The 23,360-nt window shown below is 43.4% G+C and overlaps 1 protein-coding gene across 2 annotated transcripts in view; it reads right to left on the bottom strand.

The window, feature by feature from the left end:
* Positions 1-22,322, bottom strand: part of LOC142309985 (uncharacterized) — a 30,344-nt gene extending 8,022 nt beyond the window's left edge. Inside the window, exons 1-3 of one of the 2 annotated variants that reach the window (XM_075347465.1) lie at positions 22,226-22,322; positions 9,078-9,419; positions 2,003-2,157 (exon numbers count right to left, since the gene is read on the bottom strand). In XM_075347465.1, the coding sequence (XP_075203580.1) occupies positions 2,003-2,157; positions 9,078-9,419; positions 22,226-22,313 (585 nt within the window). In that variant the 5' untranslated portion in view covers positions 22,314-22,322. Of the gene's footprint in view, positions 1-2,002; positions 2,158-9,077; positions 9,420-22,115; positions 22,174-22,225 lie in introns of those variants that run through there. The other variant, XM_075347466.1, reaches the window with a different exon arrangement.
* Between the last annotated feature and the right edge of the window lie 1,038 nt (positions 22,323-23,360).

Here is a 23,360-nt window from a genome sequence, read left to right as displayed (position 1 = left end):
ACCAAGAGAGAGTGGTATCTTTGAGACTGTCAGAATGAAGCATAGTGAGGAGGAACTGATGATCAACAGTATCAAATGGTCTAGAGAGATCCAGGAGAATCAGAAGGAATAAGGGAACAGATTTAGATTTAGATTTAGCTGTTAGTAGATTATTAGAGACTTTACTAAGGGCAGTTTCTGTAAAGCATAAATAGTGGCAACCAAGTTGTACATTGTCAAAAAGAGGGTCATCTTGCCGGAAAAGCAAAGAATTTTTATAGTAATGTAAGGTTGTATTGGACGCATGACGTGCTTTTATGTTTTCCAGCTGTTCGAATGGTTGGGGATAACCATGGTTAGAGAAGTGAGGAATGTAGGAGGGTGACCGGTGCCCTGCAGCCACCCTGAAGACATCATGGTTATTTTGTGTATTTATGTATGAGAAATATTGTTTATATATGTGTGCTCTCGGGTGCACTGTTTTCAAGCACCACAAGGTGTCAATGCTCCCTGGTCCCTTAACTTGGGGTTGAGATGGAGAACAGGTCTTAATCAGTTAAAGGTTAAATCTGCCCAGCAACAGTGAGTACAGTTGGGAGTAGTCAGATAGGGACACCGTTGAGTAGAGAGAAGAAGCTGTACCTGAGGGAGGTATAGTTAGAGAAGCCCAGAGTTATTTGGCCAGACCCTTAGGGTATGTGCGCACGTTGCTTTTTACCTGCTTTTTACCTGCTTTTTTGCTGCTTTTTCTTCTGCGCTGTTTAATGCCAAAATGGATGTGTTCTTCTATTCAAGCAAAGTCTATGGGAATTTGGGTTTCTTGTTCACACTATGTTGTTCAAAATGCTGCCTTTTTGAGGCAGAACTTTGGTCAAAAACTCAGCTTTGCAATGCAAAACCCAAATGGCAAAAACAATTGACATGTTGCTTCTTTGAAAAGCTGAGTTTTTGACCAAAGTTCTGCCTCAAAAAGGCAGCATTTTGAACAACATAGTGTGAACAAGAAACCCAAATTCCCATAGACTTTGCTTGAATAGAAGAACACATCCATTTTGGCATTAAACAGCGCAGAAGAAAAAGCAGCAAAAAAGCAGGTAAAAAGCAGGTAAAAAGCAACGTGCGCACATACCCTAAGGGTCACCCCAGGAAACCCAGATCAAGTGGACAAAGGAAATCCTTCAGTAGCCGGGTGCAGAAATAGGCATGGACCAACCCTGAAGTTTTGGGCCATGATACTAGTGGAATTTCCGGGAAGCATGGGGTAGCATGGACCTGGGCGAGAGGGTCGGCAAGGAGACAGTGGTGAAGGAACTCCGCCCGGTGGTGTATCAAATCCCTGGGGGAGGGGACGTGATTAGATCCAAGTGGGACTCCATGAATTTACTAGCTGCTACTGTGGTGTTGCCAGGAGAAAAAGACAGTGCTATAGTAGCAGGAGAGATATGCAGAAAGAAGTTGTCTGCAGGAAAATGTGAAATTAATCCAAACCATAACATGCCTGTAATGTTCAAGCTATGTGCCTGCAGTGGATGTGTTCCACAGAAACTGAGCGAGTTATTCAGTAAAGAAGTGTTAAATGTTATCCTGGACTTTGTCTCTGAATTAAACCCTAGAAAAAGGGGTTGTGGTGTTCCTTTTTGCACTGTGGAGGTAGCAAGAGTGCAGCACCGAAGAGAGACACTGCCTGGAAACAGGGGCTCACCTCTAGCCATGACTATGGCCCCCTGCCACCCCACAACAATCTGAAAGAAAGTGGATTAAAAGGGAGAAGAACAAGTCTTCTAGGGTTCTACAGATGGTACAGTGAAAATCATGGACAGCACACAGGTTGCAGAAAGACATAAGTAAAAAGCGATTTACCTACAGATTAACTCTATAGCTGCAGGAATACGGATTCCCAACATGACAAGTTCCTTAAAATAATAGGATATTTTCTTGTGATATAATTAGTGTTGTTCAAAAAATAAAAAGCAACGCAACAAATTATCGATAATTCACATGGTTGAAATTTTAAATTACTTACTGATTTTTTCAGTTTCATATAAATAGAAAAGGCCACACATAGAACAAACATAATCAATATTGCAATAATATACGGTATTGGAGCAAATTGATCTTTTCTGCAAGCTTGTTCCTTTCCCTCTGTGACTGTGTCTTTATTTTCATAGATTACATTTTCTAAAAAGAGAGAGGATGATAAATTAGTAGATGGTGAGAGGCATCTGATCAGATGCTTTATATTAATGTTTTATGCTGACTTCATACTATATAGTCATGAGAAAAAATAAGTACTCCCCTTTTTTTAATATTCTAAATTTTTCTTAACAAGACAATCAAAAATAGTGCTTAAAATCAGGTAAATTCAACCGCAGATGAAAAACAACATATGCCAAAGTACACAATATCAAAATGCATGAGCAGTATGTGAAAAATTTGCACTTAGATGTTCCTATTCAAATGCTATTAATTAATTGTTCATCAGCAAGTGTGACCACCTCTATAAAAGCAGACGTTTTGGCAGTTTGCTGGTCTGGAGTATTCAAGCATTTGCTAAAACAATGTCAATGAAGAAAGACTACAGCAATAATTTAAGAAAAGCTATTGTTGCAACCCTTAAGTCTCGGAGGGTTTATAGGGTAGAGATAAATTAATCTTTTAAAATTTAAATTTAACAGCTAGAGCAAATTTTTCCAAAAAGAGGAAGAATGGTACCAATTTTCCCTGAGAAGACATATATATCTTTCTGAGGTCTCCCAGCACTTTATCCAATCCCATTCAGCTCTTTAACCACTTAGAGACTGAGCCAAGTTCGACCTTACTGACCAAGCCAAATTTTTGAAATCTGACCAGTGTCACTTTCTGTCGAATGGTTCAATGAATTCCAATGATTCTGGGACTGTTTTTTCTTACATACATTGTACTTTATGTTAGTGATAAATTTAGGTCTATGTTTTTTGTGATTGTGAAAATATTGGAATTTTGTTGAAAAATTTCACATTTTTTATGTCCTTAATTAATTAAGACAAATAATGCATAAATAAAATTTCCCATATGTTTAGCTCACATCCACATAATTTTTCAAATGTCATTTTATTTTAGAAGGGTCAAAAGTTTAGCAGTAAATTTTTCAAGAAATTTACAAAACCTGTTTATTCAGGGACCCTAAATTGACTTTGAGGGACCCTTATATTGATAACGCCCCAAAAGTGATATCATTTTAATCACGGCACCCCTGAAATAGTTAAAAACTGCTGCCATTAAAGTTTTTAACCCTTCAGGTGCTAGACAGGAATTAATGCAAAGTAGAATATGTTTTTAATTCTTCCTCTAAAATGTTTATTTAGCTCCATTTTTTTACTTTTATAAGAGAGAGCACAAAAAAATGGACCACACAATTTGCTACCCAGTTTTTTCTGAGCACGCGTATACCCCACTGTTTGGACAAACGGCAGGGCTCGGAACGTAAAAAGCACCATTTGAATTTTAGAAGACTAAACAGCCCAAATCCCCCTCAAGTGATGGGATTTTGGAAACTACACCCCTCAATGATTTTATTTAGTGGTAAAGTGAGCATTTTGAACTCACAGGTTTGTACAGGATGAACTCATAGTATTTGTTAACATTTTGTCATGAATATCATATTGAAAAATTTAATTTTTTTCATGAAAATGTTGCTTTAACCTTAAATGTTTAAATGTTATACTTTTGCAAGAGGTACCAAAAAAAGTTAACCCATGTGTAGTCAAAGACCTGTTTTTGGACAAACAGCAGGGCTTGGAAGTGAAGTGACGTTTGGTATTTGAAGTATACATTTGGCTGGAATAGATTGCAGATGCCTTGTCAAATTTTGCTAAACATGAGGTACCAAAACATCAGAAACGCCCACAAGTGACTGCATTTTGGAAACTAGACCCATGAAGGAATTCATCTAGAGGTGTGTTGAGCATTTTGAACCCATAGGTGCTTCACAGAACTTTTAAAATGTGGATGTGAAAATAAAAATTACATTTTTTTTTTTTAATAAAAAAAGGTGTTTTATTCCCAAATATGTAGTTTTCACAAGGCTAATAGGGGAAAGCGGACTCCTTAATTTGTTATGAAATTTCTCTTGAATATGATGAAACCCCAAACGTGGTCAAAAACTTTATTTAGACTATTAATTTCTGAAGCGTACATTTGTCTGGAATAGATTGCAAATACAATGCGGCATTTGCAGAGCTCCTAATATGCCAAAGAGCAGAAATGCTCGCCCCAGGGAACCCTATTTTGGAGATTATGTCCCTCAAGGAATTTATCCAGGATTGTGCTGAACATTTTTAACTTACAAGTGATTCCCAAAACTTTAGAACATTTAGCTGTGAAAGCAAAGAATTTTTTTTCCCACTAAATACTGTTTTAACACCAAATATATAATTTACACGATGGGGATGATAGGAGAAAATGGACCCCATAGTTTGTTATACAATTTCTCACACACACAGAAATACCCCATACATGGTCAAAAATGTAATGTTTGGGCACATGGCAAAACTTGGAAAGCAATGAGCGATTTTTATTTTTGTTTATCACAAATTTAGACACTGTGTTGCATTGTAGAGCCCCTGAGGTGCCAAAAAGGCAGACAGACCAATATGTCACCTATTTTGTCAAACTAAACCCCATATTGAATTCTTCTATTGGTATGGAGTATACGCCTATTGGTGACAGACACACAGACATAGTAGACTGCGTCTGGGTGTCAGCCTCCAGTAAGCATATACTTCAGAAAATGGTGCACAATAGAGCACATGGTGACTTCACTGGCACTGTTATAGTAAGTGGCCACGTTGGTGCATACGTCTGAAATCCGTTTTGCCGGATATTTGTGTTTGGGAGAGCAGATTTCACTGGATTTTATATGAGGGGAGAGAGCCATGTCACTTTTGAGTGGGGGCTGTTTTTTTTGGTATGTTAATGTTTTAGTCGGTAACATTTTGGGATACATAACATTTTTTGATCGCTTTCGGCATAAAGCTGTTATCACATTCTTCTGTTCTACACTGAGCATTTACGACAGGGTTTCCATGTAAATTCTCTTAAAAATTAGCACTTTGGACTCTTTTTGGTATCTGTTCTCATGGTATTCATCTTTTTCAGGCATGCACAGAACTGTGGTCATCCAAACTTGTGCACTAAAAGATGCATAAAATGATGGGACACCACCGGAACAGACACCAGAATCCAAGGTTACTCCATCTGCCTCCTTTTTGTAAGTAGTTCTGTGGGGGGTTTTGTCTGAATCAAGGTTTTTGAGATCTTCACGAAAACCCCAAAGTAAGCCCTTGGCGGAGAGTACAAGATAAATGTGAACCAAGCCTTATTCTGATTTTTGGGAGGTAGAATGAACAAATAGACAGCAGTATAAGAATAGTTCTCTTTTTTTTGCTTGCAATTTACCGTACGGTATACTTGATATGAAGATTTTATTTTTCGGGGCGGTGCAATTACAGCGATCAGATTTATATAGTTTTTGTGTGTTTGGCTACAATCACATTAAATATGCTTTTTTATTTTTCTCCACGAGTTGAAGATTTTTTTTACCATTTTGCGGTAAATAATATTTTTGATCACTTTTTATTCACAATTTTCAAATGCAGAATGAACAAAAAACAGCAATTCAGTAATTGTTTTGTTCTTTTTTGTGCGGTTCACCATGCAGTAAAAGTCATAAGACAGATTTATTCTTCGGGTCAGTACAATTACAATGATACCAGATTAAAGCTATGTGTGCACGCTGCGGATTTACCGCGGATTTGCTGCAGAAAATGTGTCTAACATTTCTGCAGTCAATCCCCAGCAAAACCTATGAATATAAAAAAATGCTGTGCGCACACTGCGTTTTTTTATACATGCGGATTTACCTGCAGATTTTCCGCTGCGGAATTAATGTGCATGTCACTTCTTTTCTGCAGGTACCTGCGTTTTTTGCCATAGATAATGGTAAAAACCCACAGGGACCAACCTGTGGAAAAAGCGCTGCAAATCCTTGGCAAGACCGCACCAAAGCGCGGATTTTGTTGCATTTTTTTACCGCAGGTGCAGGATACTTTGAGAGGGTCCGTTTTTTCCTCAAGAAAAAGTCACTTTCTAGTGTACACTTGGCCTTATATAGTTTTTGTTATGATTTGCTACCTTTACATACTACAAACAATATTTTACAAAATTGTACTTGTTTTTGCATCACTATATTTTGAGAGCTGAAGCATTTTTATTTTTTTTTGCCGAATGAGCCATATTAGGGTTTGTATTTCGCGGAACAGCTTGTTTTTCTTTATCTTTTTTTTTTTTATTTTTACATATGACTTCTTCATCACTTTTTATTCAGTTTTTTTGTGTCAGCATGATGAAAAACTGTTTTTTTTTTTACTGTGTTTACAGTGTGGAATAACTAACATGACAGTTATATAGGGATGTTCCAATTGCAGAGATAACAATTATGTGTACATTTTTTTTATTTATTTTTTATTTAACACAAAATGTTTTTAGTGGGTTCTTATGATTTTTGTGTTTTTTTTTTCTTTTTCACTTAGTCCCACTGTGGGACATGAATATTTTTTTTCTTTGATCGTTGCTCCCATACACTACTGTACTTATTTTGCTTCTACATAAACATCCTGAAACCAAAGCTTGTGTGTCAGAGAGATGGTGAGACAGGCAAGCCATATTATTTTTTAAAGATAAAAGAAAAATCTCCATAATACAGAATATTAAACACTTCTATCTACCTCATGAAGTGTACATGTAATTTTTTTGCTCTTGTAATGGGCTAATATTAGAACTATGCATTAGAGATGAGCGGTGTTCGAATCAAACTGTTTGCCAGTCTCAAATTCAACCTATTTTAGGCGATGTTCGAGTCGTTCGATGAACGCGAACAATTAGCTTCAAGTTCGACAGTTCGAGGTTATGTTCGATAACGGTTCAATCACCAAAAGCATAACTGGCTTTTCACAGTAATACTGTTATTCAATGTTAATACAGTGGAACCTTGGTTAACGAGAAGAATCCGTTCTGGGATTGTGCTTGTTAACCAAGTTACTCGTTCAGCAAAGCAAGATTTCCCATAGGAAATCATTGCAATGCAGACAATTCATTCCACAACTTGTTAAATGTCCTATCCTGGTCCCCTATTGTGCCATTCCACACATGCACAAACACACACAAACACGTACAAGCACACACAAACACACACACAAACATACACGCACACACACATATTATGCTCACCTTACCTTCCGTTCCATCGCCGACCTCCTGGGACTTGCAGTTCGCCAGTACAAGATGTGTATCGGGTAACCATCGCGACCGATGCCGGAACTTCCGCTGCCAGAGTGCTGACGTCAAAGGCAGGAGCCATTTGCCTCTGATTGGCCAGTGTGCTGCCTTTGAGCAGTGTCTGACAGCGGAAGTTCCTCCCTCGTCGCGATGGTAACGCGATACACGTAGTTCGCCGCTACAGGATGTGTATCGGTTAACCATCGCAACAAGGGAGGAACTTCCTCTATCAGACGCTACTCAAAGGCAGCGCGCTGGCCATTCAGAGGCAAGTGGCTCCTGCCTTTGATGTCAGCGCTCTGGCAGCAGAAGTTTTGGCATCGGTTGTGATGGTTACTCGATACACATCTTGTACCGGCGAACTGCAAGTCCCAGGCCGGCGATGGAACGGAAGGTAAGGTGAGCATAATATGTGTGTGTGCTTGTGTTTGTGCATGTTTGTATGTGTTTGTGTTTGCCTGACATTGTTTTCAATGGTGTTCGAAGGTGTTCGACGAACGTTCAACGAACACACCCTGAGTTCGATGAACCAAACCGAACTCGAACACTAGGGTGGTAGCTCATCTCTACTATTCGTGCCATCCAAATACCGCTGATGTTGTCCACTGGGTAACATCTGTAGTCATCTTCTAGTTCGATGGGATGAGATTATTTGGCCACTAATAGGGCTGTGTGTGCATTAAAAAGCTTGAATGGGATTCAATAGTGTCTTAAGAGACCTGTTATGTGCCCGTTATTTTCTGTGCAATTAGAGGCTTTGAAGTATAGCGATTCATGGCAAATATATTCTATACAAATCAAAGATTAGCATAATGGGGAATTGCTCAAAATGATAGCGACTTTTGGTGTTTTCAAACACCGGAGGTGGTTGCTGGCCATAGGTTTGTTACCGCAGCTCATCTAATTCATGACGATCTATGGCGTTTCTTACTCCAGAAATGTTGCAAAGTAAGATTTGTGGTGAAGTGCACACCATTTGTCAGATGCTCCTGATTCATTAAGAGACATGTGCCTCCAGGCTCGGTCTTGATGAATCAAGGCCTAAAGGCCGCTTTACATGCAACGATATCGCTAATGAAATATCGCTGGGGTCACGGAATTTGTGACGCACTTCCGGCCTTGTTAGCGATGTTGTTGCATGTGACACGTACGAGCGACCGCTAACGATCAAAAATACTCACCAAATCGTTGATCGTTGACACGTCGTTCATTTCCCAAATATTGTTGCTGGTGCAGAATGCAGGTTGTTCATCGTTCCTGAGGCAGCACATATCGCTACGTGTGACCCCCCAGGAACAATGAACAACAACGTACCTGCGTCCTCCAGCAATGAGGTGGGCATGTCGTTAATGCGGCTGGTCTCCGCCCCTCCGCTTCTATTGGTGGCCTCTTGTGTGATGTCGCTGTGATGGTGAACGAACCTCCCCCTTAAAGAAGAGGTTGTTCGCCGGCCACAGCGATGTCGCTAGGAAGGTAAGTTCGTGTGACGCGTACCTGCGACATCGTTCGCCATGGGTGGCGATTTGCCCGTGATGCACGAACAACGGGGGCGGGTGCTATCGCTAGCGACATTGATAGCGATGTCGCAGCGTGTAAGTCTTTATTCTCAATTCAATAGCATTGTCAACCATCTGACATTGCCATTTGCTGAGTATAGAACTGGAGAGTTTATATATTGGGTTAATTAGAACACAAAAGACAAAGATCTCATCATGTCTTTGGAACTATATAAAATGGCTTTTACATTGATATCACGATCATAAGACAATGTAAAAAATACTTACCGATTGGTGGGTGCACAATAAGCAGAGTTCCAGTTCCACAGATTTCCGTGTGGCCTACTGTTTCTGTATCGCAAAAATAAATGTCTGTGTCATCTACTGTTACATTCTTTAGTGTTATACTGAAATGGGAGGTATCTCCAGAACATGAAAGGCGACCGTTATAATTTTTATCTCCAGCCTTGTTAGAGGGGCATTTATCCTTGATGAACAATTTCTTCTTGAAACGTTTTCTTACATGGACTCCTTTTATTGAATACCCTTTCACGCTGCAATTGATGACCGCATCTTCCCCAGAATTTAGTTCCATTTGATTGGGTACTTGTAGGACATTATTTGAATTTGCTATAAAAACAAAATAAAGAATAACTTTGGAATAAGTTGTCTTAGAACATACTCAAAATGCATGAATTTCATTGGAAAGAATAAGAATTTATGACTTGCAAGGAAAAGATTATCAGGATTAAAGGAGAGATACAATTCTTGATAAAAGTATTAAAAGGTAAAGCCCTCCACACATGATGGATAGCTGTTGGCTTAATGATGGTTCCTTAAACTGTTCCTACAAAAATGGACACATACAATTGTCCAAAGTATTTAGCTATGCTGAAGCTTCTCATATATCAACAAAAAAATGCAGAAGAATACTCCACTCGGATGAAAGGACCAATAAACCTACTGTATATATGGAACTATGTGGGGACTAATGCTGTATGTAGGAGGGCTGTGTGAGGGCTCATACCAAATATAGGAGGGATATTTGGGGGCTCAGAATGTACACCCTAGGCTACATAGGGGCTCATACTGTCTATAGGGGGCTATGTGAGACTCATATTGCATATAGGCGGACTATGTTGGGGCTCATAATGTATATAGGGGGCTATGTTGGGGCTCATACTGTATATAGGAGGGCTCTGTGGAGCTCTTATTGTATATATGGGATTATGAAATGGCTTCTACTGTATATAGGAAGGCTATGTGGGTGCTCATACTGTTTATAGGAAGGCTATGTGGGGGCACGTGGTGTTTATAGAGAGGCTATGTAGGGATCGTACTGTATATAGCTGGCTATGTGAAGGCTCATACTGTGTATAAGGAGACTATTTGGGGGCTCATACTGTGTAGAAGTGACTTTTGGGGGAATCATATTGTATATAAGAGTGCTTCTACTGTATATAGGGAAAGTGTTTAGGGTCATACTGTTTATAAAGAAGCTTTGTGGGGACTCATATTGTATATATAGGGACTATGTGTGGGCCAATACTGTGTATAAGGAGGCTATGTGGAGGCTAATAGGCAAGGGGTGCTCATGTTGTATATAGGGGGCTGTGGGGATCTGTATATTGAGGATGATGTATGGATTTATTCTGTATATAGGGGGCTGTGTGTGGGGTCATACTGTGAATAAGGGGGCTGTGTTTGTTCTCATATTCAAATGTAGGGGCCTATGTGGAGTCTCATTGTGTATATAGGTTGTTGTGTGCAGACTCATATTGTATATGGGGGGCTGTGTGTGTTCATACGGTATAGAGGGTGGATGTCAGCAGCATCAGACTGGAGTACACAGGACCCACCAGAGACAATCATTCTTGGGGCCTACTGTGTAGCTACATAGAAATATAAGACCACCAATTGTGTGGTAAAACATGCTAATATCAGGGTATAACACAAGGTAACATACTTCTTAAAGCACCTCTCCAGGGTTTTCTTTTCTCTTACCACTGGACACTGGAGTGGGGGTTCTCATCTAAGATCCCTGATCTTACTCTTATACTCCTAGGGGGGTACATAGAAAACATGGAGCCCCCCCCCCCCAAAAAAAAGATAATTTTTGGCTGGGTCACAACTTTGCAGCCCTAACAAAGTAATTTTCCTTATATTGAAGCCCCTAGGTTCACTTTTCATTCAAACAAAAGTGCCACACAAACACTGTATGATACTCCACAGTAAATTTCTCCACAGTACCCTCCTGTACCCCTTCAACTACCTCAGCAATGAATGGTAATCCCGACACAATAAGATCCCCAACTGTGACCCACACACAGTCCTCCATGCAGCATAATGGGCCTACATATAGTATAGTGACCCCTACTATCCCTCCAAATTGTATAATGGCCTCAAAACAGCCCTCCGCACAGTATGATAGACCCCACACAAACCTTCACACTGTATACTTGCTTTCATACAGTATAATGGCCTTCAAATAACTCTAGATAAAGTATAAAGGCTCCATAATAGCCCTCCAAATATTAAAATAGCCCACAAAGACTTCCATATAGTATAATGGGCCACACATAGTCCTCCATATAGTATAATGCTCCGTCGTAGTGTGGCGCCCCAGGACCTGGTCGCCACAACAGCATTGCCCCTCCAAAGGGTTAATGCTGAGCCTGGAGGTAATTGGGAGGTCTATTGACCAGTAAGTTCAACATCCAACACAGTTTCTCCCTCAGGCCAGCAGGGGGAGCTCTGAACCTGGAGTTCCAGGGAGCATTCCTTAAGTCTGACCTGAGGGAGGAGTTAGTGTTCAGTCTGTAGAGAGAAAGCAGAGAAAGCAGACGCAGAGTAGTGCTGTCCTGCGGACTGGGGCCTGGAGCTGGAATAGCTTGGCCCAGTGAAGCAGGAAGAGCAGGGAGGCACAGAAGAGACTCGGACATCAGAGGCTGTGGCCACCAGGGCCTAAAATACTCCCTGGTAGCCGAATCCGAAGGGCAGGAGAGCTGCAAGCACCTGGCCCATAAACAGCCCGAAGGTACAGCTGCATCACCAGGGCCCGGTGTGGACTCCAGCAGAGAAGCACCAGAGAGGGCCTGCGCAGCCTACCACACAGGGAGAGGGACGTACCATCGGTCCCAGCAGCAAGAGGGCCATTGCTAAGCCAGAGAGCAGGGTCCTATAACAGTAAAGAAAGAACAGGAGTAGGCCTCATACTCATCTGGCCAAAAAGATACCTCAGTTACTTCCAGGCCGGCCGGAGCCCTCTACCACCTGTGACGGTCTCCCAGGACTAAACTGTTGCCAAGTAAAAAAGGAGAAGGTAAAGAGACTACTGTTTGTGCCTGTTTCTTTCACTGCCTGTCGGCCCTGCACCGTATTATTCACAGAACATCACACCATAGACTCTCACGAGCACCAACTGTTGCCCCGGGGCACCGCTCCACCTGTGGGGAGCAGGACCATCCGAGCTGCCATACCACCAGCCCCAGAGGCCTCATACAGCAGCGGCGGCTTAATAGCCGCAAACCACAGGTGGCGTCACGAAAATACAAACTTTAATCAACCCCACTGAAGCCATATTAATTGACCCCACCAGGGTACGGAGTCGGGCCCAGCCACCACTGACTACCCCCGGACTAGTCCAGCTCGGCACCGGGTGTCCCATAGCCCTGGGGTGGGCGAGTCAATTTTGGCGTCACGAACAGGATTTCGTGCCCAGTCCCACCGGGTACTGTGCGCCTGCAGAAACTGTGCTTAAAAGACTGTGTTACTGTTTGAAAACTGCCGCCGCCATTAGCCTCGCTGAGCGCAGGAAGAAGGGGGGCGTGCCTAAAAAAGAGCGCGAAGGGAGCGCGCCATCGGAGGGGAGGGTCGTTAAACCCCGCGCTACCCGGAAGAAATTTTGAAAAGTGAAAAGGCCATCCGGGTACTGAGAGAATCTACACCGAATGACACAGTACCCCTCCAACCTCTTGCTATCACATACCCAGGGATGGTGCCTGCAACACGAGCTGCTGCAGGGGCTGAGGCGCAGACCTTGGATAAAGATCCCACTGCAGAGCTCAGACAGCAGGTCCAAGAGCTGACCATGACAGTGGCTGCCCTCGCAAAAACAGTGCAGTCCCTACAAGTGACCCCATCACCTGCAAGAATCGAGTTGGCTTTCAGTCCAGATGACGTCCCGTGGATGCGGCAAAGGAGGATTCCGCCGACCCGAGGAAAAGACACAGACCAGTATGATTAAACTGGACAACCGATCTGCCTCCACTGCAGCCAGGCGGGCCACATTGCAAGACACTGTCCTTTAAATGGGCCGAGCCTGGGGCCAGGAGCCAACCCCCAGGTGTAAGGAAGCCCGACTCAACTCCTAGTCGCAGCAAGTATGTGGGAGGACGACCGGTCCTTCCTATTGTGCTGGATGGGATCCCTTTGAACGCCCTCCTGGATATGGGGTCCCAGGTAACAACCATCCCTTATAGACTGTACAAAAGATATTGGGCTGATTCAGACATTGACCATGGCCAGATGATGATTTAACAATTGTGGCCAGTAATGGTCAGCCCTTGCCTCAAATTGGGTATAAGGAGGTAACCATTAAAGTGGGGCGGGTAGAATTGCCATGTCAGGGGATGATAATTGTAGATATTGATCGCAAAGAATCTAACCCACTGCTAACCATTGGTACAAATGTGATGGAAAATTGTCTTGCCGAAGTGATAATTTTGTTGCAGTAGGTGTCTGAAAGTGCCAGCTCTGGTCAGCAGCGTGCCCTACAGAGGGAGATCAGAGCCCTGATGAGGAGGCAGCAGGTAGAGCTGGCCAGAGGAGAAATTGGCAGTGTAAGGGTAAGTGACCCTCTCCCCATTGCAATCCCCCCAAAAAGTGAAATGTTGATATGGTTTCGGGCAGCAATAGGCCTCAAGGGTCAAGATTACCAGGCCCTGGTGGAACCTGTGTATTCAGAAAGTAGGCCTGGAGTCCTGATAGCCAGAGGGGTAGCAGACGTCCGCAAGGGAAGAGTGCCCGTCTGCGTCCTGAATTGTGGGGAGGAGGAAGCCAAATTGCCACGGTATGCCACTGTAGCAAAACTGTACACTGTCAGTAAAAATACCATCAAAGCAGTGGAACCCTTAATCCCGTCCGACCAGGCGGAAGACAATGGCTCCAAGGGACAGCTGGAGGACTGGTGCCAAAAATTACATGTGGGCACCGACTCCACCCCCTCACACCAAAAGCATGGGGTTTACCGGGTGGTACAGGAGTACGAGCGGGTCTTCAGCAAACACCCCCTAGATTTTGGGCAGGTAAAAGGGGTTAAACATCAAATCCCCACGGGTGATCATCATCCCATTAAAGAGAGATACCGCCCTGTACCCCCAGCACAGTATCAGCGTGCCAAAGAAATGTTACGGGAAATGAAGGAGGCTGGGGTAATCAGAGATAGTTGTAGCCACTGGGCAGCTCCACTAGTGCTCGTAAAGAAAAAAGATGGTACAATGAAAATGTGCGTAGATTACAGACAAATTAACCGCATTACACATAAAGATGCTTATCCACTACCCAGAATAGAAGAGTCACTAACAGCCTTAAAATCAGCTAATTATTTCTCCACCCTGGATCTCACCAGTGGGTATTGGCAGGTTCCCGTGGCAGAGGCGGACAAGGAAAAGACTGCATTCATGACACCAATGGGTCTCTGCGAGTTCAATTGTATGCCGTTCGGGCTCTGCAACGCCCCAGGGACATTTCAGAGATTGATGGAGTGCTGCTTGGGCCATCACAACTTTGAAACCGTGCTATTGTACCTGGATGACGTCATAGTCTACTCCAAGACCTACGAAGACCACCTGAGGCACTTAGCAGAAGTGTTTGAGTCCTTGTCGGAGTATGGCCTGAAGAGAAAGCCGTTCAAATGTCACCTCTTGAAGCCAAAGGTACAGTACCTGGGTCATGTGGTCAGCGCAGAAGGTGTGGCACCTGATCCGGAGAAAGTCACCGTAATCAAGGACTGGCCAAGACTCACCACGGTAAAGGAGGTGCAGCAGTTACTTGGGCTGGTGGGCTACTACCGAAGGTTCATTGATGGTTTCATCAAGATAGCAGCGCCTCTTCAAGATCTCCTGGTGGGCCAGCCAAAGAAGGCTAAGAAGCAAAGCCCTCCATTTGAATGGAACAGCCAAATAGAAACATCTTTTGTCCGGCTGAAAGGGGCTCTCACGGGAGAAGAAATTCTGGCCTACCCTGACTACAGCAAGCCGTTTGTACTGTACACAGACGCCAGCAACGTGGGACTGGGAGCAGTTCTGTCCCAGGTGCAGGAAGGCAGAGAGAAGGTGATAGCTTACGCCAGTAGGAAGCTTCGTCCCACAGAAAGGAATCCAGAAAACTACATTTCCTTCAAGCTGGAGTTCCTCGCTATTGTTTGGGCAGTGACTGAACGCTTCAAGCACTATCTGGCGTCGGCCAAGTTCACCATCTTCACGGACAACAATCCGTTGACACATCTGGCAACAGCCAAGTTAGGTGCGTTGGAGCAGCGATGGATGGCCCGGCTGTCTAACTTTGACATTACCATCAAGTACCGGGCTGGCAAGAAGAATAACAATGCTGATGCACTGTCCAGAATGCTTCACTTACCCGAGTCTGGAGAAGACCTGGATGAATTCGAAGAGATAGAGTTACCAGCTTTCCATCACCAAGGTGTTTCCCAGTTTGAGCATGCTGTAGGGGAGAAGCGCTCGAGCCAGCACGAGGTCTCAGTCAACCCATTACTCCACCATAATTGGGAAGAGACACAGAACGGTGGCCCGGCCGTGCGATTGGTCAAAGAAAAGCTAGCTCAAGCTAAGACCCATCTCGGTCCAGACGCTCCACAAGAAGCCCAGCAGCTGTGGAAGGAGAGGGGACGACTGTTCACCTACCAAGGCAAGCTATGCAAGAGATATGTCAAGTGGCGAACGAATGAACTCATCTCGCAGATAGTGGTTCCACAGAGGGATGCTCCAATGGTCCTAGCAGCTTACCATGATAAAGCAGGACACTTCAGGTGGAAGAAGTTGGAGACCCTACTCCGTGATCGGTTCTACTGGGTGCACATGAGAAAGACAGTCAAGAAGTGGTGCCGAGACTGTGGTCCGTGTAACCTGAGGCGGAAGGATGATGCCAGCCAGAGGTCTCCCCTACAGCCAATTGTCACGAAGCAGCCCCTGGAGTTGGTGGCCCTGGACCACGTGAAGTTAACACCAAGCCGGTCAGGCTATGTGTACGCCCTCACCATTGTGGACTATTACTCTCGTTTCCTGGTAGTAGTGCCTGTGAAAGACCAGACAGCCAGAACAGCAGCTAGAGCATTTCAGGCATACTTTTGTCGACCTCACGGTTATCCGGAAAGGGTACTGACTGATCAAGGTCCTGCATTCGAGGCAGAAGTGTTCCAAGAGTTCTGTAACATGTACGGCTGTAGGAAAATCAGAACAACACCGTACCACCCCCAAACCAATATATTGTGCGAGAAGATGAACCATGTGGTTATTGATATGCTCAAGACTCTACCTCTGGAAGAAAGAAACCAATGGCCAGAGAAGTTACCAGATCTGGTAGACCTGTATAACCATATCCCAGTAAACTCGACCAACTGCAGCCCTGCTTACTTGATGCGAGCAAGACCTGGCAAGTTACCTGTAGACTTTGAGATGGGAACTGTGTCACCTGAAGCAGTTCAAGAGATAGAAGATTGGGATACAGAGCGACAACAGCAGTACCGCAAAGTCCAGGAATGCGTAGAAAAGAGCCTGTCCCAAGCAAGAACGAGGCAAGAACAGAACTACAATCAAACAGCTCCAGCAACTCCCTTAACGCCTGGAGAACAGGTCCTCAAGAAGAAGCGGAGAACGCACAAACTAGATGATCAGTGGGAGAATGAACCCTACACCATTATTCCCTCCAATTTTGATAATAGTAAAGTATGTCTCATAAGCAAAGATGAAGGCAGGACCTATCAAGCAGTATCTAGAGACCACCTGAAAGCGTGCCCTGAACGGTGCAAAATCCAAAAGGGAGTAGAGGAAGTACAAGAAAGTCCCCAAATTCAAGAAAAAGAGGAAGAGAAGATCCAAACAATCCTTGGAAAATTCCCCAAAACTTGGACCCGAATAAATAATGCTATAGTGGTACCAGTCTTGACGTTCCCGCAGTTGGTCGAGCCAGAAACAGAAGAGGTTCCAGATCCACCTAAGGAACTGTCCGCCCCAACACAAGATGACACACCAGCAGTGGAACAGGAGGATCAACCCCCTGTCAGTGGTGAACCTGTCGTACCCTTGGCGACTCTCAGACCATGTAGGCAATCATCACGCATACCTATCAGGGTTTGGCCTACCCGTAGCATTGAGGTAGCAGACACTACAAGTAGTCAGGGACAAACACCAGAGCTACGCAGGTCCCAACGTAGCACTCGGGGACAGCCCCCTCCAAGGTATAGAGAGTAAAAAGAAAAGTACCTATTAGAATGTATATAGTTATTTAAAATGTCTGTAATGTTGTGTATAAAATGCTTTTTATTTAAATGATTGAGTATATGGACAACTGGGTCACTGGACTATGAGTGGCCAACACTTTAATTGTTCATAGTTAGCACCAGTGTGCTCAGCACCCCTGAAGAAAAACCCGTCCGGCGTGCATAGAGTGGGGTCATCAATGCTCTGATGCACACCCAGAGCCTACGTTGGGGGTTTTATCGCGGCGGGTCCCCCATGTAGCAGTGTAAAGGACACCCGGCAGGGAGCCACACTGGACTCTTATAGTATTGTTTAAGTTTGTAACGTTTAAGAAAATGTGCCTCTCATAATGGGATGAAATGTTCTAACATGTCTTGTTTTGTTTTCTTCAGTCCGGGAGAACTGAGTTTAACTAAGGGGGAGTGTGGCGCCCCAGGACCTGGTCGCCACAACAGCATTGCCCCTCCAAAGGGTTAATGCTGAGCCTGGAGGTAATTGGGAGGTCTATTGGCCAGTAAGTTCAACATCCAGCGCAGTTTCTCCCTCAGGCCAGCAGGGGAAGCTCTGAACCTTGAGTTCCAGGGAGCATTCCTTAAGTCTGACCTGAGGGAGGAGTTAGCGTTCAGTCTGTAGAGAGAAAGCAGAGAAAGCAGACGCAGAGTAGTACTGTTCTGCGGAGTGGGGCCTGGAGCTGGAATAGCTTGGCCCAGTGAAGCAGGAAGAGCAGAGAGGCACAGAAGAGACTCGGACATCAGAGTCTCAGGCCACCAGGGCCTAAAATACTCCCTGGTAGCCGAATCTGAAGGGCAGGAGAGCTGCAAGCACCTGGCCCATAAACAGCCCGAAGGTACAGCTGCATCACCAGGGCCCGGTGTGGACTCCAGCAGAGAAGCACCAGAGAGGGCCTGCGCAGCCTACCACACAGGGAGAGGGACGTACCACCAGTCCCAGCAGCAAGAGGGCCATTGCTAAGCCAGAGAGCAGGGTCCTATAACACTAAAGAAAGAACAGGAGTAGGCCTCATACTCATCTGGCCAAAAAGATACCTCAGTTACTTCCAGGCCGCCGGACCCCTCTACCACCTGTGACGGTCTCCCAGGACTAAACTGTTGACAAGTAAAAGAGGAGGAGGTAAAGAGACTACTGTTTGTGCCTGTTTCTTTCACTGCCTGTCGGCCCTGCACCGTATTATTCACACAACATAACACCATAGACTCTCACGAGCACCAACTGTTGCCCCGGGGCACCGCTCCACCTGTGGGGAGCAGGACCATCCGAGCTGCCATACCACCAGCCCCGGAGGCCTCATACAGCAGCGGCGGCTTAATAGCCGCAAACCACAGGTGGCGTCACGAAAATACAAACTTTAATCAACCCCACTGAAGCCATATTAATTGACCCCACCAGGGTACGGAGTCGGGCCCAGCCACCACTGACTACCCCCGGACTAGTCCGGCCCGGCACCGGGTGTCCCATAGCCCTGGGGTGGGCGAGTCAGTAGTCCTCCATAAAGTATAATGGGCCCCACATAGTGTTCCATATTGTCTAATGCACCCCATAGTCTTCCATATAGCCTAATGCACCCCATAGTCCTCCATAAAGTATAATGCTCTCCCATAGTCCTCCAGTTACTATAATGCACCTCATAGTTGTCCATATAGTATAATACATTCCCCATAGTCCTCCATATTCCATATAGTATTATGCTGCAACACATATTATTATACAGCCCCACATACCATTTGTTATGTAGCCCCATATACCATTTGCAGCCCCATATAGTATTATGCAGCCCCATATAGCACTATGCACCCCATATAGTATTATGCACCCGGTACATATTATGCAGCTCCATATACTATTATGCAGCCCCATATAGTATTATGCAGCCCTACATAATGTTACGCAGCTTTATATAGTATTATGCAGCACCATATAGTAATATGCTGCCCTATATAGCATTATGTACCCATATATAGCATTATGCAGCCACAAATAGTTTTTTGCAGCCTGATATAGCATTATGCAGCCCCATATAGCATTATACAGCCCAACATATTATTATACAGCCCCATATAGCATTATGCAGCCCCATATAGTATTAGGGCTCATGCACACGTACACGCTGATTCTTCTGCAGCGATATGACAACACATGTGCGCGTCTAATCGCTGCAGAAACACTGCATAATGAATGCAGTATTTTTGTTAAAAAAAGCCGATTTCATGAGTTAGGGATGCTGCCCCCACCATAGACAGAATAGGAGCTGCATCCAGAATGCAGAAATAATTGACATGCTGCTTTTATGAACGCACGGATTTGGGTCAAAATTTTAGCACCCAAATCGCTGCATTCATAAAAGCAACGTGCGCACGTCTCATGCACAATCTTCATAGATTGTGCAGAGGACGCAGGACGCATGCATTTACTCTGCAGTGCTATGCGACTTGTACAGTGTTGATATTTTTACCACGATATCTTGCATTAACTACATACACACACAAAAATATCTACTATTACTTCCTATCTGCATGGATTGTTACTGAACAGGACCCGCTGCCGTTTTCCCTTAGCCTCCTGATGAACCTCTGAAGGGAGAGGAGAAACGCATTGAGGCCTGGCAGGCCTGGATTCCTGCTTCTCAGGGAAGTAATTCATCTTTTCTCCTTGTTATACTACATTATATAGAATATGATTGGAGCAACCTTTTCTATTTTGCAGTAATTTGTAGGGGTGTTTGTATCCCAATTTTCTTTCAGCTCCTGGGGTATAATGGGGAAATTAACTGAGCCCCTTGTGATATGACTCTAGGTGACTGTAATATACTTTTGGGATATACCACCCTGTAACATATGTGGTTGTAAATAAGTCTTATGGATCACTACCTTGCATAAAGATAATTTATTAGGAATAGAAGTCTATACGTCTTGTACAGTGCTAGTATCATGAATAGGAATTCCTGCTTATAGATCAGTAAATTGATACCATGTTGAGCTAAGAAAAACAATACAGGGAGGAGTATTACCATTTGGGAACTCATATATATTGTACTGTGCAAGCACCACTATAGGGCTTTCTATCCCATTCCTATATCAGGGTCAGGGAGAGGGAGAGCCGACGTGGAACGGGGGCGCCCGGTAACTTATGGTGTCATACCCTCCGTTGTTAGGTAGGGATACACTACCCTTATAGGGCTATATTAGTTTCCCTTCCCTTTCCTAAAGTGAGTGTGTATATAAAACTCCTTGGTTATTTACAAGGATAACGTGATCCATTCTCATTTATATGTTTGTGTGTCTGTTTGTGGGTACATTTTAATGAATATTAATAAAAATTGTACATTTTATAGGGTTGAGATTACATGTTAGTCCCTTTTTGAGCACTCTACCCATTTATTTAACTCTGTTAATTCTTGGATTAACTACATACACACAAAAATATCTGCTATTACTTCCTATCTGTGTTTTATGCGCAGATACCAATTCCACCACAATACAAGATATGAACAATATAATGAAAGGGGTATTCCCATCTCCAAGATCCTATCCCAATATGTAGTAGGTGTAAGAATAATAATATTGGCAAATACCTCCCATTAGAAAAGTAGTATAGTTCTCCTATATAGCTATGTCTCTTACCTTATGTGCAGGGCATTGCAGCTTAGGTATCCATGGTTATGAACCATTCATATAGTGACAGTTAATTACTGGTGGTCATAACCAGAGATACCAAGGCTATTGTAATGTCCTGTGCATGTGATAAAAGACAAAGCTAATCAGGAGAACTATACTACATTTCCAAATGGAGGCATTTTCTAATATTATCATTAGTACACCTATTAGATATTGGAATAGGATCTCAGAGATGGGAATAACCTTTAAAGCTGACCGCAGAGATAACAATTACTTTTTATAGCAGAATACTAAATTAATGCTATCATTTATCTACTGGATAGATTACTTGTTACAGTATAATTCCACTGTAAATGGCTTTTTTGATCTATTATAGTTTAATTTCCGAGACTGAAATGCTTCTCTAATATGCCCTAACACCTCAGACAGCTGACGGTCAACAGCTATTTTGGCTAACTCCCCAATGCACAACCGGGCACCATCAGTGAGGATAGCAAACAGTGAAGCGGTATGCGGTGTATGATGTCCAATGCTACAGGGAGATAGCATGCAGAGAAGAGGCACATGTGGCCCTAGCAAGCACGGAGAAGACATAATATGTGGAAAATTCCTTACTCCTTATTTAATGCCCACTTTTTCCTTGCAATCATCCTGTAGAATGGGATCTTTCACCTCACATGCCGTGACCCTTTTATCCGAAGTGACCACTGCTCCAAGGCTCTCTTTATAGAGTGGATTTGTATCACATGCTGGCCTCCAGATCATGTAGAGCTGTAAATGACTTCAGTTGACTATAGACATACAGATGACTAATAATAAACCATTGCACGGTCTTAATACTTATTATATCTATTATACTACAGATGATTGAAGACATGGGAAACTTCCTTATTATGGGTAATGTGTATACACACAACCGCTTAGTACCAAAGTAATAAAATGCACATCAGTTTGGGAGACAGTCTTTACCATTTACGACCCGTAATCAGAAAGTTTGCAGTTTGTCGCCACTTTTTACCAATTTAAATTGCGCTATTCCTCTTTAGACAAAATGTTTAATAAAGAGGAAAGAAGTGCCAAAAATTGAGGGATCACCATGTTTAGACAAAATAGAACAAACTACTTTATATTAAGAATGAAAATTATAGGAGCATTATTAAAGTACTTCTATATAAATCTATATCTGAAGGTCTTACCTTAACATCTCAACATGTTCTGCATCAAAAAGAAATGCTTTGCAACTTACAAATGAAAGTAATTAAAATAAGAGTGAAAGTATCAGTAAATGTAATAAATTATTTAGTACCGTTAATGCATTTTTCAAAAGCAAAGCCCCGACACAGAAGGGAAAGCAAGACTGTCAGCCTAATTTCTTCAAAGTGTGTAGCTCTCATCTTGGTGTGTGTCTGTCAACTTTCTGTGGTAAACTCATAGCGAGCAGCCTTAAGATGTAAACCTGATGCTCCTCCTCATCTTATCACTTAGTGACGCAGTGAGTTTTGGGCTTTGTGACCAAACCCCAGTTTTTAATTCTAAAATGTGTCATTTTAAATTGTAGTGCTTCTGTATGTCCAAGAAATTAAGAAACAACATTTTGGAATATGTCTTCTTTATATTAGCATCATTTTTCAAACATTTTATTTGGTAAGTATGTTAGAAAACCTTAAAAAACCCCAACAACATGGGATGGCAGGTGTTGTTTTTTTAATTGCTTATTATTAGCGATGATCGAATGCCCTATTATTCGATTCGACGAATATCCGGCGAATACTTTGCCGCTATTCGAGTATTCATGAATATTCGACCCCCAATGTAAGTCAATGGGAAACTCGAATAATTTTATGTCGGACCTTACAGTGACCTGTGGTGACTGAGGAAAAGGCTGAAATGGATGGGAAAAGGCTGAAACAGTATGGGCACAGCCTGTAGAAGGTGCCTGACTGCATTTCTGGTGTCTTGAAATAACGTGGTAAGAGCAGCACGCAACGTTTAAGTAGTCGCCAGAACAGCTCTCAAACCAAAGTAAAAGAGGGGAAATTGCTAAGAAACAGTTTCTAGTGCCTAATCACTGAAATAAAACGTCAAATCAAGCCCCGACCTCCCAAAAAAACACTTTAGCATATGTTCACACGTTTCATTTTTTACAGTTTTCCTTCTTTTTCGATTAGAAAGGGCTGCAACATACACTATATTGGTGTCTGTCTCACTCGTCCTTTTTTGGGACATATTTGACGGCACTTTAAAAGGTCAGCTACAATGTGCCCGTTGGGATGTTGACCTTGTCCTCCTCCTGTAGTTCGCCGGTACAAGATGTGTATCGGGTTACCATCACGACCGATGCCAGAACTTCCGCTGACAGAACGCTGACGTCAAAGGCAGGAGTCGCTTGCCTCTGATTGGCCAGTGTGCTGCCTTTGAATAGCATCTGACAGAATAAGTTC

Source organism: Anomaloglossus baeobatrachus, chromosome 5 (assembly GCF_048569485.1).
Source record: "Anomaloglossus baeobatrachus isolate aAnoBae1 chromosome 5, aAnoBae1.hap1, whole genome shotgun sequence".
Classification (NCBI taxonomy): domain Eukaryota; kingdom Metazoa; phylum Chordata; class Amphibia; order Anura; family Aromobatidae; genus Anomaloglossus; species Anomaloglossus baeobatrachus.
This window is presented reverse-complemented; position numbering and strand designations above follow the sequence as displayed.